At 41.9% G+C, this 14205-nt stretch overlaps 1 protein-coding gene across 1 annotated transcript in view; it reads right to left on the reverse strand.

Moving 5' to 3' along the window:
* EPB41L4A (erythrocyte membrane protein band 4.1 like 4A) overlaps positions 1-12068 on the reverse strand; it is a 127819-nt gene extending 115751 nt beyond the window's left edge. The window contains exon 1 of the mRNA XM_032206190.1: positions 11966-12068. Coding sequence (XP_032062081.1) covers positions 11966-12064 — 99 coding nt within the window. The 5' untranslated portion in view covers positions 12065-12068. The remainder of the gene's footprint in view (positions 1-11965) is intronic.
* Between the last annotated feature and the right edge of the window lie 2137 nt (positions 12069-14205).

Genomic DNA, 14205 nt, shown 5'->3' on the forward strand with positions numbered 1-14205 from the left:
CTTCTATCTAAATGAAGTAGATTAGGTCAAAATAGTAGAAGAATAGTAGGATAGTAGAAGGTCAAAAGTAATCAGTTCCACCAAAGGTTCTAGCAACTCTTTTATTAAACCAAGATATTTTTTCTGCTGTAATCCTTACTCTGAATAGACATACATGTATATGTATGTTTCAAGGTGCTTTAGGCTTCTGCAGCATATTCCTTTCCCCTGAAGTGAGTAGCCTATAATACTATCATGAGCAATCTCCTAATGTGTAACTAGGGTACCAGGGGTTGCAGTTCTGCTCAGTAAAGCACATCCTGTTTGTCAGAAAGGCCATTTTTGTTTGCCGTCCAAATCTTGAGGCTTTGGGGTGTGATGGATGGACAGGGTTGATCCAAAGGTTTGACAGATGGGTTCTGTGCTTTGGTAAGGTCAGTGTTTACTCTGGAATTACCTTTGGCAGATGAGCTGCCTTTGCAGCTTTGCATCAGAGACGCTTAAAATCTTCAGGCTTGCCTAAAAACCTCCTTCATGCAGCTCATGGAGTCACCATGTTCCTCCCTGCCAGCCCGCCCCAGGGAAGGGCTGTCAAGCTGCTAATGCTAGCCTATTACCTTTTTACCACTTCAGAAAAGTACAAATTAATTGTACCAATATAGACTCCACGGTTTTACCTTTATAAAATTTCTCCAGTAAAAAACAGAACATCCTGAACCAGAATCATGACACCCACCCAGGATATGGATACAGATCAGTCCAGAGCTACGCATCATATGCATTTTTAGTTTGGGACAGATACACCTAGTGTGTTTTTTTTAAATAGCAGTATTCTGTAAATTTGTGATGTCAAAACAACAACCCCAAACTAGTCAGCTATCCTACTCCAGAGACAATACTTCCTGAACTGATACATGCCCTCTTTTCTCTTCCATCCCAACAAACCTGTTGGTTTGCTCACCCTGTATTGCTTCAGCCCTAGACAGAGGTATCCCTGGGGCAGGGCCTGCCGTCGTTGTGCGGGTGGTGTGAGGAGTACTTTGATGTTTTGTCGGTCTGCTCGAGTGCTATCACGACCAAAACAATCCTCATCCTACAGAAAAAAAAAAGAAAAAAAGAAAAAAAAAAAAAAAACAAAAAAAAACCTCAAGTGCTAACTTTGTACAGGAGGAAACAGCTGTACATGTGAAAAATAATCTTAGTCTACACATATCAGGAACACGAGTATAAACCAATAAAGTGACAGGCATTGTTTAATTAAATGCTCGGTCCCTTCTTCCAGACTGAAAACGGCTAGTGCTTTTGACTTAGCGCAAGACTTCCTTTGTGTACATTTTAAACAATCACTTCTGTAACTCCCTTTAATGCATTCTTCTGGTTCCCCACTCCTGCTTCAGGCTTACAAGACCTAAGAAGAATCATGCTTTTCCCTGCATTATGATTTTTTTTTTCCTCTTTGCAAGGCTGTGCTGAATTGAAAGTGCGTATCAGGCAGATCAGGTTTCCTGTTCCCCATAACTGTTCCCAGTAATGGTCTAAAACCGACTTCAAAATGCAAGGACATTTGTATGCATCGTGATCTTCGGAGCACACACCTGCTGCTTAAAGGCACTGTACACTTTGCTAGTTCCCATACAGGAAAGCAGGCTTCTGATTTGAACCCTTCACCTACATAGTACTCATGAACAACCAAACAAATAATAATAATAAAAATCAATATAACGAAAAATGCCATGAGCTTAGATACAGAATACGTAAGAGTAAGGAAAAAAAAAAAAAGACCTCTATAGCAAAAAGCTAGTTTTTGTTCAGCTTCGGTGAACTCCATGCAGCTGGTTTAATCCAACAGCCCCCCAACCCCAACCAAACTTTCTCCCAGCAAAGCATGCCAAATCAGAAGTGTGTTCTTCTGTGAGATTTCTGCCTTCTTCTGGAGCTTTCATAAGCTACAGGAAAAGAACAAACAAACAAAAGAGGGCCGTTATAAAAACACAGACAGGACAAATCAATGCAATGAAGGATTTACACCAAAAGAAAGCAAGTACTGAGAGATTTATTTCCTTTTGACATTTTATAGATTCCTGCCCCTAAACATCTTCCTTTCACCAAGACCCTCCAATTTTTATAGACACACACTTTCAAAAATAATTAGTTTTCTGACCATCCACACTGACTTTTCCTCACCTGCATTTGTTCAACAGACCAGTCTATAAACAAACATGGCTTGCATTGCAGTTCATCTTTAAGCAAAGACTTCAGGAGAGAGCTCATGAAACTTGCTTCTTCCGCAGAATTTTTTCAGGAAAGTGGAATAAGAGGAAAAAACAGCTTGAGGATCATGGAATAAAGATTCAGTTTTGAGAGCAACAAACACAGCTTTCATGTTCTAAGTAGCCAGACTCAAGACCTGAACTCTGAAGAAAAGCCAAGGATGACTAAGAAAAAGTTTAACTTTTAAATAAAAGGTAGAAAGTTTATACTTCTCTTTTATGTGAACAATATCTAACATCTTTGAACAAGATCTAACACATTTTATTTTCAGCGTCATCATTTATTAATTGAGCCTGCTTGTAGAAAAATTGGGTCCAATTTGGCTCCTATTGAAGTCAGTGCCAAAGCATGCCAAAACACCTTTTGTCTTCACTGCAACTGCAACAAGGTTCTCCATGTAAAGTATTCTTAAATCAGGGAAAGGCTTTGGTAAGTCACTACTGCTTGCACAAGAAAAAGAAGCGTTGTTACCAAATCACTGCCCGAGGAAAAGAATTGCATTTTGCCAGAACAGCCCAGGGACAGATGAATAACTGAAGGAATCAGAAGGCCAAGAGCATTTTCTTCATAATAAATCTTGTCCACACCTATCTGGAGCACTGGGAGAGGGGAGAATACAACCTCCCTTTTTTGGAGGAAGACAGTTTGTAGAGGTGATTTTAAAGACACTATAGTTGTCAAGTCTTAACACAGAAGAACAAAAGACTAGTCAAAGTAATCCAGAATAAACGTGGCATCTTGAAGGATACCAGAACCTTTTGTTTCCAGAAATGATCCCACAGCTTTAGTGTTCCAGGTGAAGCAAGTACACAGGAAAAAAAAAAAAAAAAAAAAAAAAAGAAAAAAAAAAAAGAAGTGTTAAGCCAACTCAAATATTACGCACAAAAAGAAAAGGCATGTGTTTTGGAACATCTAAGTCCTTCTGAGGGAATTTTAGAGAGGACAAAAAGAATAGGGGGAAGAATATGGCTGAAGAATCCGACATCACTTGAAACAGAAGCAAAGAATTTGATCTTTTGAACTTTAGGCCTTATTCAATCCTGGAAAAAAAAAAAAATACTAAAAAACAGCTTTGAGGCAACTCCCTTCTCCCCTACCCAAAACAGCCAATGCAAATTAAACCTAAAAAGCTGAGGGCAAGTCAGGGCATCCACACAGCTCTTCAAAAGCTTCTATTGCAAGGTCTTGTGGCTTTCTTCCCTTCTTTCACCAAGGGAACAACTATATGGGAAAAGTTTTTTGCAAGTGTAACCATGCTGTCAATTTGCATCTCTCTTCATTTGCCCAAGGCCTTTGCTTGCTGACAACCAATACTGAACTTAGGCAGCCTTTCTCCCATGATCCACTCTGAAGTGTCCTAACTTCCTCTGAAAGGAGATCCAGGAATAGCTGTCAGGATGACTTGCTGCATGGTCCTTAACACAAACAGTTTGTTTCACTCATTCACATCAGTCTTCAGTACAATATAACCCTGCATGCACCTTTCAGAGCACCCTGATATATGATCACTCACTCCTTACTGTCATGCTATGAAAATCATAACTATGATTGTCTGGGACTCGGGTCCTTCTTTTACTCTGGCATAGTGAATAAAGGAACCAACCATACAGGCAAAAGGTTGTCTCTAAGCATCGAGCAGACTTCAAACAAGCCCCAGATAGGGGGGAGGTCTGGGCTGCGTGCAACACAACGTAGATGTGGCCAGTCTGCACCATTTAGCCCAGGATGCAAGCAACTTGTACTCCCTCATACTGTCTTTCCAAACAATAAAGGCACAGCTACAGGAAACCATGGGAAATTTAGAATATTAAGGCTTCTCAGCATGAACAAAAACTGAAAAAGTAGTAGGTAGTAGCACTTGCAGCCTTACAGTCCAATTTGGTTCCGATACATGGATTCCATTCCCTTCAACTCTGATAGAAAGATTATGCCACCTCACAAACAGCCATCTTCTATCTTATAACAATTAAATAGTGCCACAGAATTATAGCAGAGGCAAGGCCCACTGCAGTCTGCTTCTGTGTCTGATGATGGCCAACACCAGCTAGCTCTGAGGACAGTTTAAGATGCCCCCAGTAAGGTGGATGTGGAAAGTCTGCTTTGACATTATGTATCATAGCAGCATTCAGAGGTTCTCCTCTCTTTCCAGAAGGGCTATTTAGCCATTTGCTCCCAGCTGAGCTCACCCCTCACACAAGCATTCTTCCTCCTTTTTGAATTCTGCCTCATTAGCTTCACCGATTTCCTCTGGTAAACAGGCATGCCTTAAAATAAAATGCACTTGTCCTTATGGTTCTCAACATAGCCCCTCGTAAAGATGATTCTCATCATAGACAAGAAGTTACACTGAAAAACAGAGTATGTGAAAGACAGGAAGCAGGTCCAGTGACTACCTGGTTAATCCTGCAAGATGCTCAACTGCCTTTTGTTCTGCAAAGCATGAAGCATGTGCTTACATACATTAGTAATCATGCCAAATTTTACCACTAATTACAAAGGGAAACTGCCATTTTCTGCCTTCCAAATATTTTTTCATGCAGAAGAGAGATAAAAGATCCTCCTTTTCCATTACTAAAAGGTGCTTTGTCTCACACATCCAAAGAACTTATCCCTCAGTATACTTAGTTCACATTTTCCTGAGAACTGCTTATTATCAATCACGCACTAATCTGCAACTTCAATAACCAGACCTAGAGGAAGAAAGAATGCTTCTTGTCTGGCTCACAAAGAACCATTTTGTCACCCTGAAAAGTATAAAGTGTAAACGCTGACAAACATTGACAAAAAATAAATACATGAACCACACAAAATGCAGCCCACTTTTACTTTCACATTAGTAATTATCCGTGGCTATAAAATAATGGGTTTATTATAAATTTTGAATATGTAAACAGAAGCTGTTGGTTTCCACAGAATGTAAATGATCCCCTTTACTAAACATAACACAAATACCTGACCTAAGTGATGGTTTGCCACATACATTCACTTCTCTCGCACCACACCAAGACAGAATATTAAAAAAAAAAAAAAAAAAAAAAAAAAATCACTAGGGGCAAAGAGAAAGAAGGAATTGTTTAAAAGGAATCACTTCAAAGGTCTGAGACTTTTAAGAAACAAGCTTTCAGATAGCTCCCCCTTTCAGATAGGTTGCATATGCTGATGATGCACTCCAGTCACTAAAGGTTTCTGTGAAGAATGATCCAAAAACCCCTATGTGGGTGTTTAACATTTACTTTTCGGTAATGATGGTTTGTACTGTAAATTCAAAGAAACTACTGAGGTTTCTCATTTCCTGCTCTGGAAAGGAACTAATAGAACTGCACTTCATAAGAGGGTTTCTTCCCTTGTCATCACATCATTTCTTTTCCTCTCTCACTGATATTCCCAATTCTTTCTGTTTCCTAATTCTGACCTCCCCATTGCTACTGTTTTCCTTTCCTTCTCTGAAATAAACAATGTAAATCCACTTGGTGGTGTGACTGCAGCTGCCTGTGGCTCATATCCACCTTAGACTGGATCACCCCGACCCTTTTTTGTACACCTGCCTCCCAAGGAGTCCCTGAGCAGTCAAACTGTGGCTAGTGGGACAACAGACAAAACAAGGCAGGGTCCGCTTACGGTGATTTAAATCTCCGAGTATTTAAATTTTACCTTTTATAAAATCAGTATTTACGGTCACAAACCAAGGAAAACAAAGTTTTAATGGAGCTAAAAGGGCATGTTCCCACTTGACAGAACAGCCAGGCTGCCCCCTTAACAGTGCAACAGAACCAAAGGAGCACAGCTCCCATTTTGCAATGTTTCCACTTCTGAGTAACAGCATGGGGTGACCCCAAGCATGTCCCTTTGACCTCAGTGCTTGCAGGGTTCAATCATCCTCCATCCAGGACGCAAAGGAAGAAGTGGGAACAAAAGCACAATCAATATAGAAATTACAATCTTGATTTTAAATTATGAAATTACATTGGTATACAGGAAGCACAAGATCTGAAATGTGTGCTAAAAATGAAGTCTACAAAATTCTACTAAGATTTTTAAATATGATTATTCACCTACAAAAATCTCACTTTTGAATAAAATGCAGCCAATACAAGCATTATCATTACAAAAAAAAAAAAAAAAAAAAAAAAAAGTTTTAAACGTAAGGGTTTAAATTTAAAAAAGAAAAAGAAAAAAACTGACAAGAACAAAGAAAGGGCAATATATCTGTAATCTCTTGTCTTTCTACCAAAAATATGAATATTAATAGTGATGCAGTGTGACCAGTAAGTACTTCTTGTTTTCTCATACATTTTCAATAGCACCTTCATAACAGATATTTTAGAATGCGAAATGACAAAAAAAAAAAAAAAAAAATTACAGCTTCTTAATTAAATTCTCTTTCTGAAGCACCTTTTTCATTATTTAGACACTTCAAGAGTTCCCCTCATATCATGTGGTTCCAGTTCTCAGCAGTTTGCCTTCTTGAGGGGAAGGGTTGCAATTTTGCAGCTACATTCAACTTAATACTTTAATAAACTGAGTAAAATATCAACAGACAGTATTTAACTATACTAAATACTCCAAGAGGTGCTAATTCCAACTTACATAATTCCAAAATAAAGGTTAATAAAAAGGCCACCTCACACAGTTTACATTTACCCTGATTATATTAAGAAATTACTGCTCATTGAAACCAGGAAAACAGACCCCTCTGTCAATATTATTGCCGAAACCTCAGGTTGACTAAGAGGTAACTTCATTTAAAAGTTAATGGATTTCCTTCTTGCTGTCATGCTGGTTTCATTAATTTTGTTAAGTGCACCTAGGGAAAATAAAGTCTCTCAGTCTTCATTTATTTTTTGGTTATTCCCTGGAGTATTCAAAATTGCTGGTCTCATCTGTAAAGATCCTCATGAAATTAGTAACCTATTTCAAATACATGACGGTGACTTTGAGAAATAGTTAATAGCAAGGTTTGTGAATCCTTTTGTTCCTATTTTAACAAGAGAACTGAGACTGCACAATTGCACGTGCACCATCTTGTACTCAGTGCACAGATTCCCTAGTCCCATTTTATACACATAATAAAAATTTAATGAAGTTAGAATCTTTCTAATGTGGAAGTGCTACAGAATACCATGAATTTACTTTTTTTTTTTTTTGTAGCTTTTATTACAAAGAATGTTTGGTATTGCATCAATGATATTAAAGAAAAACGTGTACTTATTCACACATAGAGTCTGATCTCTGCTGATGCGCAAAATATGTGCACCTGACAGAATAGTGCAGTTTTTGTACAGAGAAGAAGCAACGAGGATGCAAACGAGACTTACTAATTGAATCTGTTTTTCTGAACACTGTTTCAGGTAAAATAAATAAATAAATAAATTCAAGATTGTGTATTTTATTTATTGTGTTAATAAAGGCTTACCTTTTATTAACAGTTCTTTTCAAAAACAATACTATGAATATCCAGAAAAATCCAACCAGGGGAAAGGAAAGAATACCCAGATTTAATGTGCTTCAGTTTTGATATTACAGTTTACTAGAACAGACCAAAATTACCATAGGTCAAAAGCAGCTGCAATCTACCATTAAAAAGATTTTCATGATGAAATAAAATTAAATAAAATATTTTCATGATGAAATAGTGTACCTGCATAATTAAGCAAATTTATCAATGAATGATATTACTTTTTAAAAAATGTAGAAATAAAAAAGAGCAGAAATCGCTGTTACAAAGGATTCATCCCATAGTTACATAGCAAATGACTATCAATTTGACTTTTACTGTCAACTCTCAATTAGAATCATTAACAAACTATGAGATCTTTCTATTTGTAGGGATCTATTTTCTGCTGACATGTGCATGCATGCATTATGCATTTATATTTGAGGGGGAAAAAAACAAGAGCCCACCATTGCCTGCTTGGAGTCCCTATACCTAAAGTAGCTTATGCCAAAGGCACACCCCACTTCGGGTATTTTTTTGTTGATGGTAGTTTTTGGTGCAAAATTAAAATATATATATATATATATATATATATATATATAAAATCCTGTGAGGACAACTACTCCAACTCTTAACAGAATCAAAATACGTGATGCACACAACCCACCCACAATCAGGTACTATGTCAGAACACTACTGGCATGCCCTATGACTTCAAGAAATAGACTATGCCTACTCAGAAGGCAACACCTTACCAAAAAAATGCCCAATTTATTGTTTAATCTGTTTGAAGGTCAGTTTAAAAAAAAAAAAAAAAGAGGTAATCATTTTCTTTAAGTTATCAGCTAATTCTTGCCCTATTTGTAGCAGGTCTGTTAAAAACCTCTCTCAGCTGGTATCCTGAACATCTTTTTGGAGCTCCACCCAGGATCACGAGAAGATGCCTCAAGCCCATGCCACATACCAGGGTCAGACACACCTTACCAGAAAGCAGTGAAGGGCCTCTTTTAATCCAAAACAGTCTGGCCTAAGAACAGACATTTCTTTTTTATCCCAGAACACGTGCTCTCCAAAATACCCCTCTCTGTTACCATACTACAGTGAAACATATCAATTATGAGATATTTGATGCCCTTTCCTGATTAACTATTACCAGCCTACTGCCAACCTGCAGGCCGGAGGGCTAGTTTCCCCATTTTCGCACCACAGTGCTCTTATCTCAAGCCACGAAGGCACAAAGGGAGAAGAGCGAGGCCTCACGGCTAATAGTGAGGAAACAGAAAACCCACGAGGAGCAAAACCCGTGCTGAGCAGAGCGGCGACAAGGCAGGGGTCACACCACAAGCTGCCATGGGCGGCAAGGGACTTGCCAGCTGCCTCCACCCTTCTGATGCTGACCCCCTGTGTGACCTTGGAAACATCACCCAGCCTCCTTGTGCCTTGGGTGCTTTGCTCAGGAGCAGAAAAAACAATCCTCAGAATCCTTTCAATCCTTTGAAATCCACAGAGAAGAGCCAAGTACCCCTGGACTGTTCTCCAAGTCTTCCTCTTGCACAGCCTCTGCTCATTGTTTTAGTCTGAAGTGCGACTGAAAGCCCGCTGCTCTTGCATCAAGAGTGCATTAAGAGAGATCATAACTCAAAATGTCATGTTTTGCTGCGCAGAGCTGCTGTCAGACATAGCAAGCCAGAAGTAATTATCACGCAAACTAAGCATAGCATTTTCAAAACTTCAGGGACAAGTGTCTACTTCTTGCCATTATTTCAGATTCACCGAAGAAATGAAGTTGACTGGCACTCCTAGAGTCACAGCACTCAGCCTTCTGCCCTTGAAAGCACACAACAGGACTAAATCCACCACAATAACGTAACTACGCAAACAGCAAACAGCCATTAAGTTGCGGTTTTCATTTCTAGCAGACGTGGATTTGCTTGGGGGAAAAGAGAGGAATAAAGTGGCTTTTATAACCACTTAAAATATCTTGCTTTTGTAATAGTTCACGGTTTGTAAAACTGTACCAAAGACATAAGTTTCCTGGGTAGCTGTAAACCCAATTAAAAGTGTGAAAAACAGAAGAAAGGAGGAAATCTTAGATCTAGAATAAAATCCATTCAAACATTTATAATCTGTACCTTGTGCCAAAACTGAAATTCTATAAAAACAAGTGCAACAAGACTCTGCATTCTTAGACATGTATATGAAAACAAAAGATTTAAAACTAAACATTCAGAAGAGGCTTATACATCTGTTTCACTTCATGGCTGTAATGTCAAATAACAGAACATAGCAAATCATGTTTTATTTTTTTACTAAGAAATAATCATATAAATTTGATGGAAAAACATAGACTAAAAGCAACACTGATGCTCCCTGAACAGTTCAAAATGGCATAAGCCAGGACTCAGTTAAAAGAGCCAGCTCTCCTCCAGCTGTGAAGCAGGTTGGGACACTGATCCAGCTGAAGACTAACCCAGAAAAAGGGAAATCAGTGGTTACTTTTCAGCTGGACATGCACTGCTCTGCACACACAGCTGTACAAACACTTGTGCCAGTACAAAGGCAAGAGAGAACACAAAGGTGGAAACCACTGGCTAGGGGAGAGCTATGCAACTCCTTTCCACAGCATTTCAAAGGTTCACAGAGCTACAGCACTGGGTGTGTCTTCACATTATACAAGTTTAATCTAAAAAAAAAAAAAAAAAAAAAAAGAAATACAGGCTGCTGCAAAAAAGGAAAGCCTCCCTTCCCTAAAGTTCCCTGCAGTGTAGTCTCAGTGCCTACCGTAAAACACTAACAAACTATTACTTTTCTGTCAGATCCACAAACTGCTCCAACTGTTCAGTGGTTAGATTCAACACAGGGAAGGAGCAGGTGGAAGGGATCAAACCTTCAGCATCAGACCACCGCCAGGTCACAGTAAGTATCGCAGGAAACCTTTCCCTGGTCTTGAACTAGACCATTCCCAACACTGCAAGCCATGCGTTCTTGAAAATAAATTACATCCTCACACCTTTTCTGTCCCATGGGAGGTTTTTGTCAGACATTGCACACACCCCACCACCTTTTAGGGTTTGGTTCATGACCAACAGCCACAGGACTATCTTTGCAGTTTATTCTCCTAATATTCCTCTGTGACTGCACAGGCAGCAAAAGCATATGTATGTATAAATATGCATAACATACCCATGTCTGCACATACAAAGATGCGTCTAAACTTAGACTTCAAAGACCTTAGGTAGGTACTGAATTCCAGCGTCACCGTGATTTGCCTACTCCTCTGCACGAAGCACGGATTTATGAGCCTATCTGCAGGCAGTTGACTCTGCAGGGCTTGACAGCTCTCCATACACGCAGAGCTGGTAGTGCCAGAGATTATAGTTAAATTTATAGTTGGATTTGGGCTCCCTCTCCCTCCCCAGCCTTTTCCTTTCTTTTCACCAGCTGCTTCACCAAACTTTAGTCATCCAAGCTGAAACATACAGAATGCTCCAGGATAATTTTTTATTCTTTGAAAGTCTCAGCCACTTCCAAGAATAAAGTTAGGAGAACTGATTTTTCTCCTTTTTTTTTTTTTTCTCCCTGATCCCGTCCATGCTAAAACCACATTCTCACATTACTACCAAACCCCGAACCCCCATTTTCCAACAAGTGCTTCAAGTGTCCAAGACACGCCACTTGCTGTCACCAGCCTTAAAATCGCAGAGGACCGAGCAAAGGGCCCTTTTGAACACCCTCAGCACTTGCACGCTCCGTCGGGGCTCATTAGCGTTCGGCACAGGACAGCTTTGAAGAGCTGCTCCATGCTGCAAAGGGCTTCTCCCAGAGCCATTCCTGTTTCTTTTCCTTTATTTTCTCCTTTTTCCTTGTCTTTTCCTTTCCTTTTTATTTTGTCTTTTCCTTTTCGGCTTTTCCTTTACTTTTGCTTTTTCTTTTCCTTTTTTTTTTTTTCCCTCTTTCCTTTTTCTTTTCCCTTTTTTCTCTTTGCTTTTTCTTGTTCCTTTTTTCTCTTTCCTTTTCTTTTCCCTTTTCCTCTTTCCTTTCTTTCTCTTTCCTTGCCGGCACGCTCGGGATAACGCCTGTGCTCGGTGTCCCGGGCACTCGGGAGCCTCCGGCACCTGCTCCTTCCACACCACCTCGGAGCAAACCCTCCGCAGCCCCATCCACCCGGCGGCTGCGCGTCCCCCCGCCTCACCTTGCCCCTTGCGGGACCGCCACGAAAACCCACGGAACGACTAATTTCCAGCCTCCCCCTTCCCCGGCCAGCCCCCGTGCCGCCCGTACCTTGATGCCCTGCTGCTGCGAGGTGAGGGTCAGCTTGGACTCATCCAGGAGCAAAACTTCGCAGTAGAACTCCTCGGGCACGGCGCAGAAGCAGCCCATGCCTGCAGCCGCGGCCGGGGCCGGGGCCGGGAGGCGGGACGAGCCCCCGAGCGGCGGCTCAGGGCAGGGGGGGACAGAGGCTCGGCAGCCGCTAGGGCTCCGCGCCCGGCCCCGCGGGGCCGCCCCCCGCCGCGGCCATCCCCGGGGGGAGCCCTCCGCAGGGGAGCAGCGGGGCAAGGCAGCGAGCAGCGAGACGGAGCCGCCGCCGCCGCCCCGGGGAGGAACCGAGCCGCCGCCCCGTCCGCGCACGCTTCCCTTTGCCTCCCCTTCCCTCCCTCCCTCCCTCTCTCCCTCCCTCCTTCCCCGCTTCCCTCCCTCCTTCCCTCCTTCCTTCCCTCCCTGCCTGCCCTTTGTGCCGAGCCGCGGCCCGGGGGCGGCCCTCAGGCGGCCGCGCTGCCCCTGGGCCCCGACGGGGGTGCGCGGCCCCCCGCGGCCATGGCAGGGGGGTGCCGGCCGCCGAGCCCCCCCCCGACGCCCTGCGCCGAGCCCGGCACGGCCGCACCGGGACCCCCGCACCCGGACCCCGCCGGCGGCCGCGGCAGCAGTGACCCCTGCTGGGCGCCGGGGGGCTCCGGGGGGCGGCGGGGAGGATGATTTTTTTTTTTCTTTGATTGTGTTTTTTTTTTTTTTCTTCGTGTTTTTAGGTGGTTTTTTTGCCTCCCCCTACTTGGCGGGGGTTCGTGAAGAGGCTGGCTTGCCAAGCAGCCTTGGTGGGGAGTGTTTAGTGCGCAATTAAGCAATGAACTTGGCACAAATATAGTTAACCCCCCCCCACCGACTCCCTCACCTCCCCCCCCCCCCCCCCAAAAAAAAAAAAAAAGGAAAACATCCCTGTAGTATATTCTTTAAAAACTGTAACATAAAAGAAGTTGGAACTGCCCTTGCTGCTCCTCTGCACACCCTCTGGATCACACAGTGGTCCACCCGTGTGTTTTAATTGATACAGACACCTATACTCGGTAATTTCTCCCCCTCAGGCCGAAGGCTAAGCCCTGATCTCCCTGTGCATTTGCTTAGCTTTGCATGCGTGAGCCGTCCCACCAAGGATCACACAAATTTTGCATGCGTAAATTTAGGAATATGCATGCTTTTCTGATGATAGCCAGCTTGCACACTTTGCATAAGAGAAGGGTACAAGGAGATTCCTCCCTCGACAAACCCTATTAGCTATGTACACGTAGGAAAGTCGTACAGGGAATTATACCTCTGCATTTAAACACCTGCCCTAAACAAAACCTTGATGCTCCCAGGTGATATCTCTCTAATTTCCCTTTTTTAAGTGCAGGTTGTGTGTAAACACACACAGTGAGGTCCTGGGATCTCTTCAGCCACCCTGTAGCTGCAAAAGCAGTATTTTCCATGAGCACTGTGACAATCAGAGCAAAAGATGAATTTGTTAGACAAACACTTGTGTAACCAATATTATACATGTCTGTAAAAACGTAGCCTTCTGAGCAACTTTCAGAATACAAAGTATGGCAAAAGCTTAAAAATTCAAGTTCCTAATCTTGTTTGTTAGACTATATATGCCCAGTGAGAATGTCATCCATACAGCACAAGAAATTTAGATAAATTTATTCCTGCTTTTTCCAAACACATTTTTCAAGCACAGTTCTTGCATCCTTCTGACAATGGACAGTTTTCTAGGGAACAGATGGCTCCTTTTTCCCTCTCACTAGTCTATTTAGATCTATATATCATGCACGTCATGACATAAATTACCCCCTCCGTCAGTTAAAGTCATTATATATGTATAAATCACTGAATAATCAAGTGAGAGGGAGGGCTCAGTGAACCCTGAATCTGTTTTAAAACCTTTAACTATAATTTAAAAGCAGCTTATGTTGCTAAATCACAATCCCACACCTGAGCAGTTTAAATCAAGGTTAAAAGCAGTCCAAGCGAACGATTTCATGCCTCCTGTTTTTGAAGATTCTTTTCAGGCTCCTGCACACTAGCGGATTGGTCCACAGGGACTACACAAAATGTGCATTCGTGTTCAGCTGGTGCCAGTCTTTGGAGCACAGAGACATTAACACATAAAATCATCTCCTAACCAACTACTGCCAGAGAGCGTAGCTAGGAGCTGCTCCATCAGCAGTGCCTGAACCTAACGCTTGAGGTGAGAACCTTGGAGGGAG

This window comes from Aythya fuligula, chromosome Z, assembly GCF_009819795.1.
Source record: "Aythya fuligula isolate bAytFul2 chromosome Z, bAytFul2.pri, whole genome shotgun sequence".
Lineage (NCBI taxonomy): Eukaryota > Metazoa > Chordata > Aves > Anseriformes > Anatidae > Aythya > Aythya fuligula.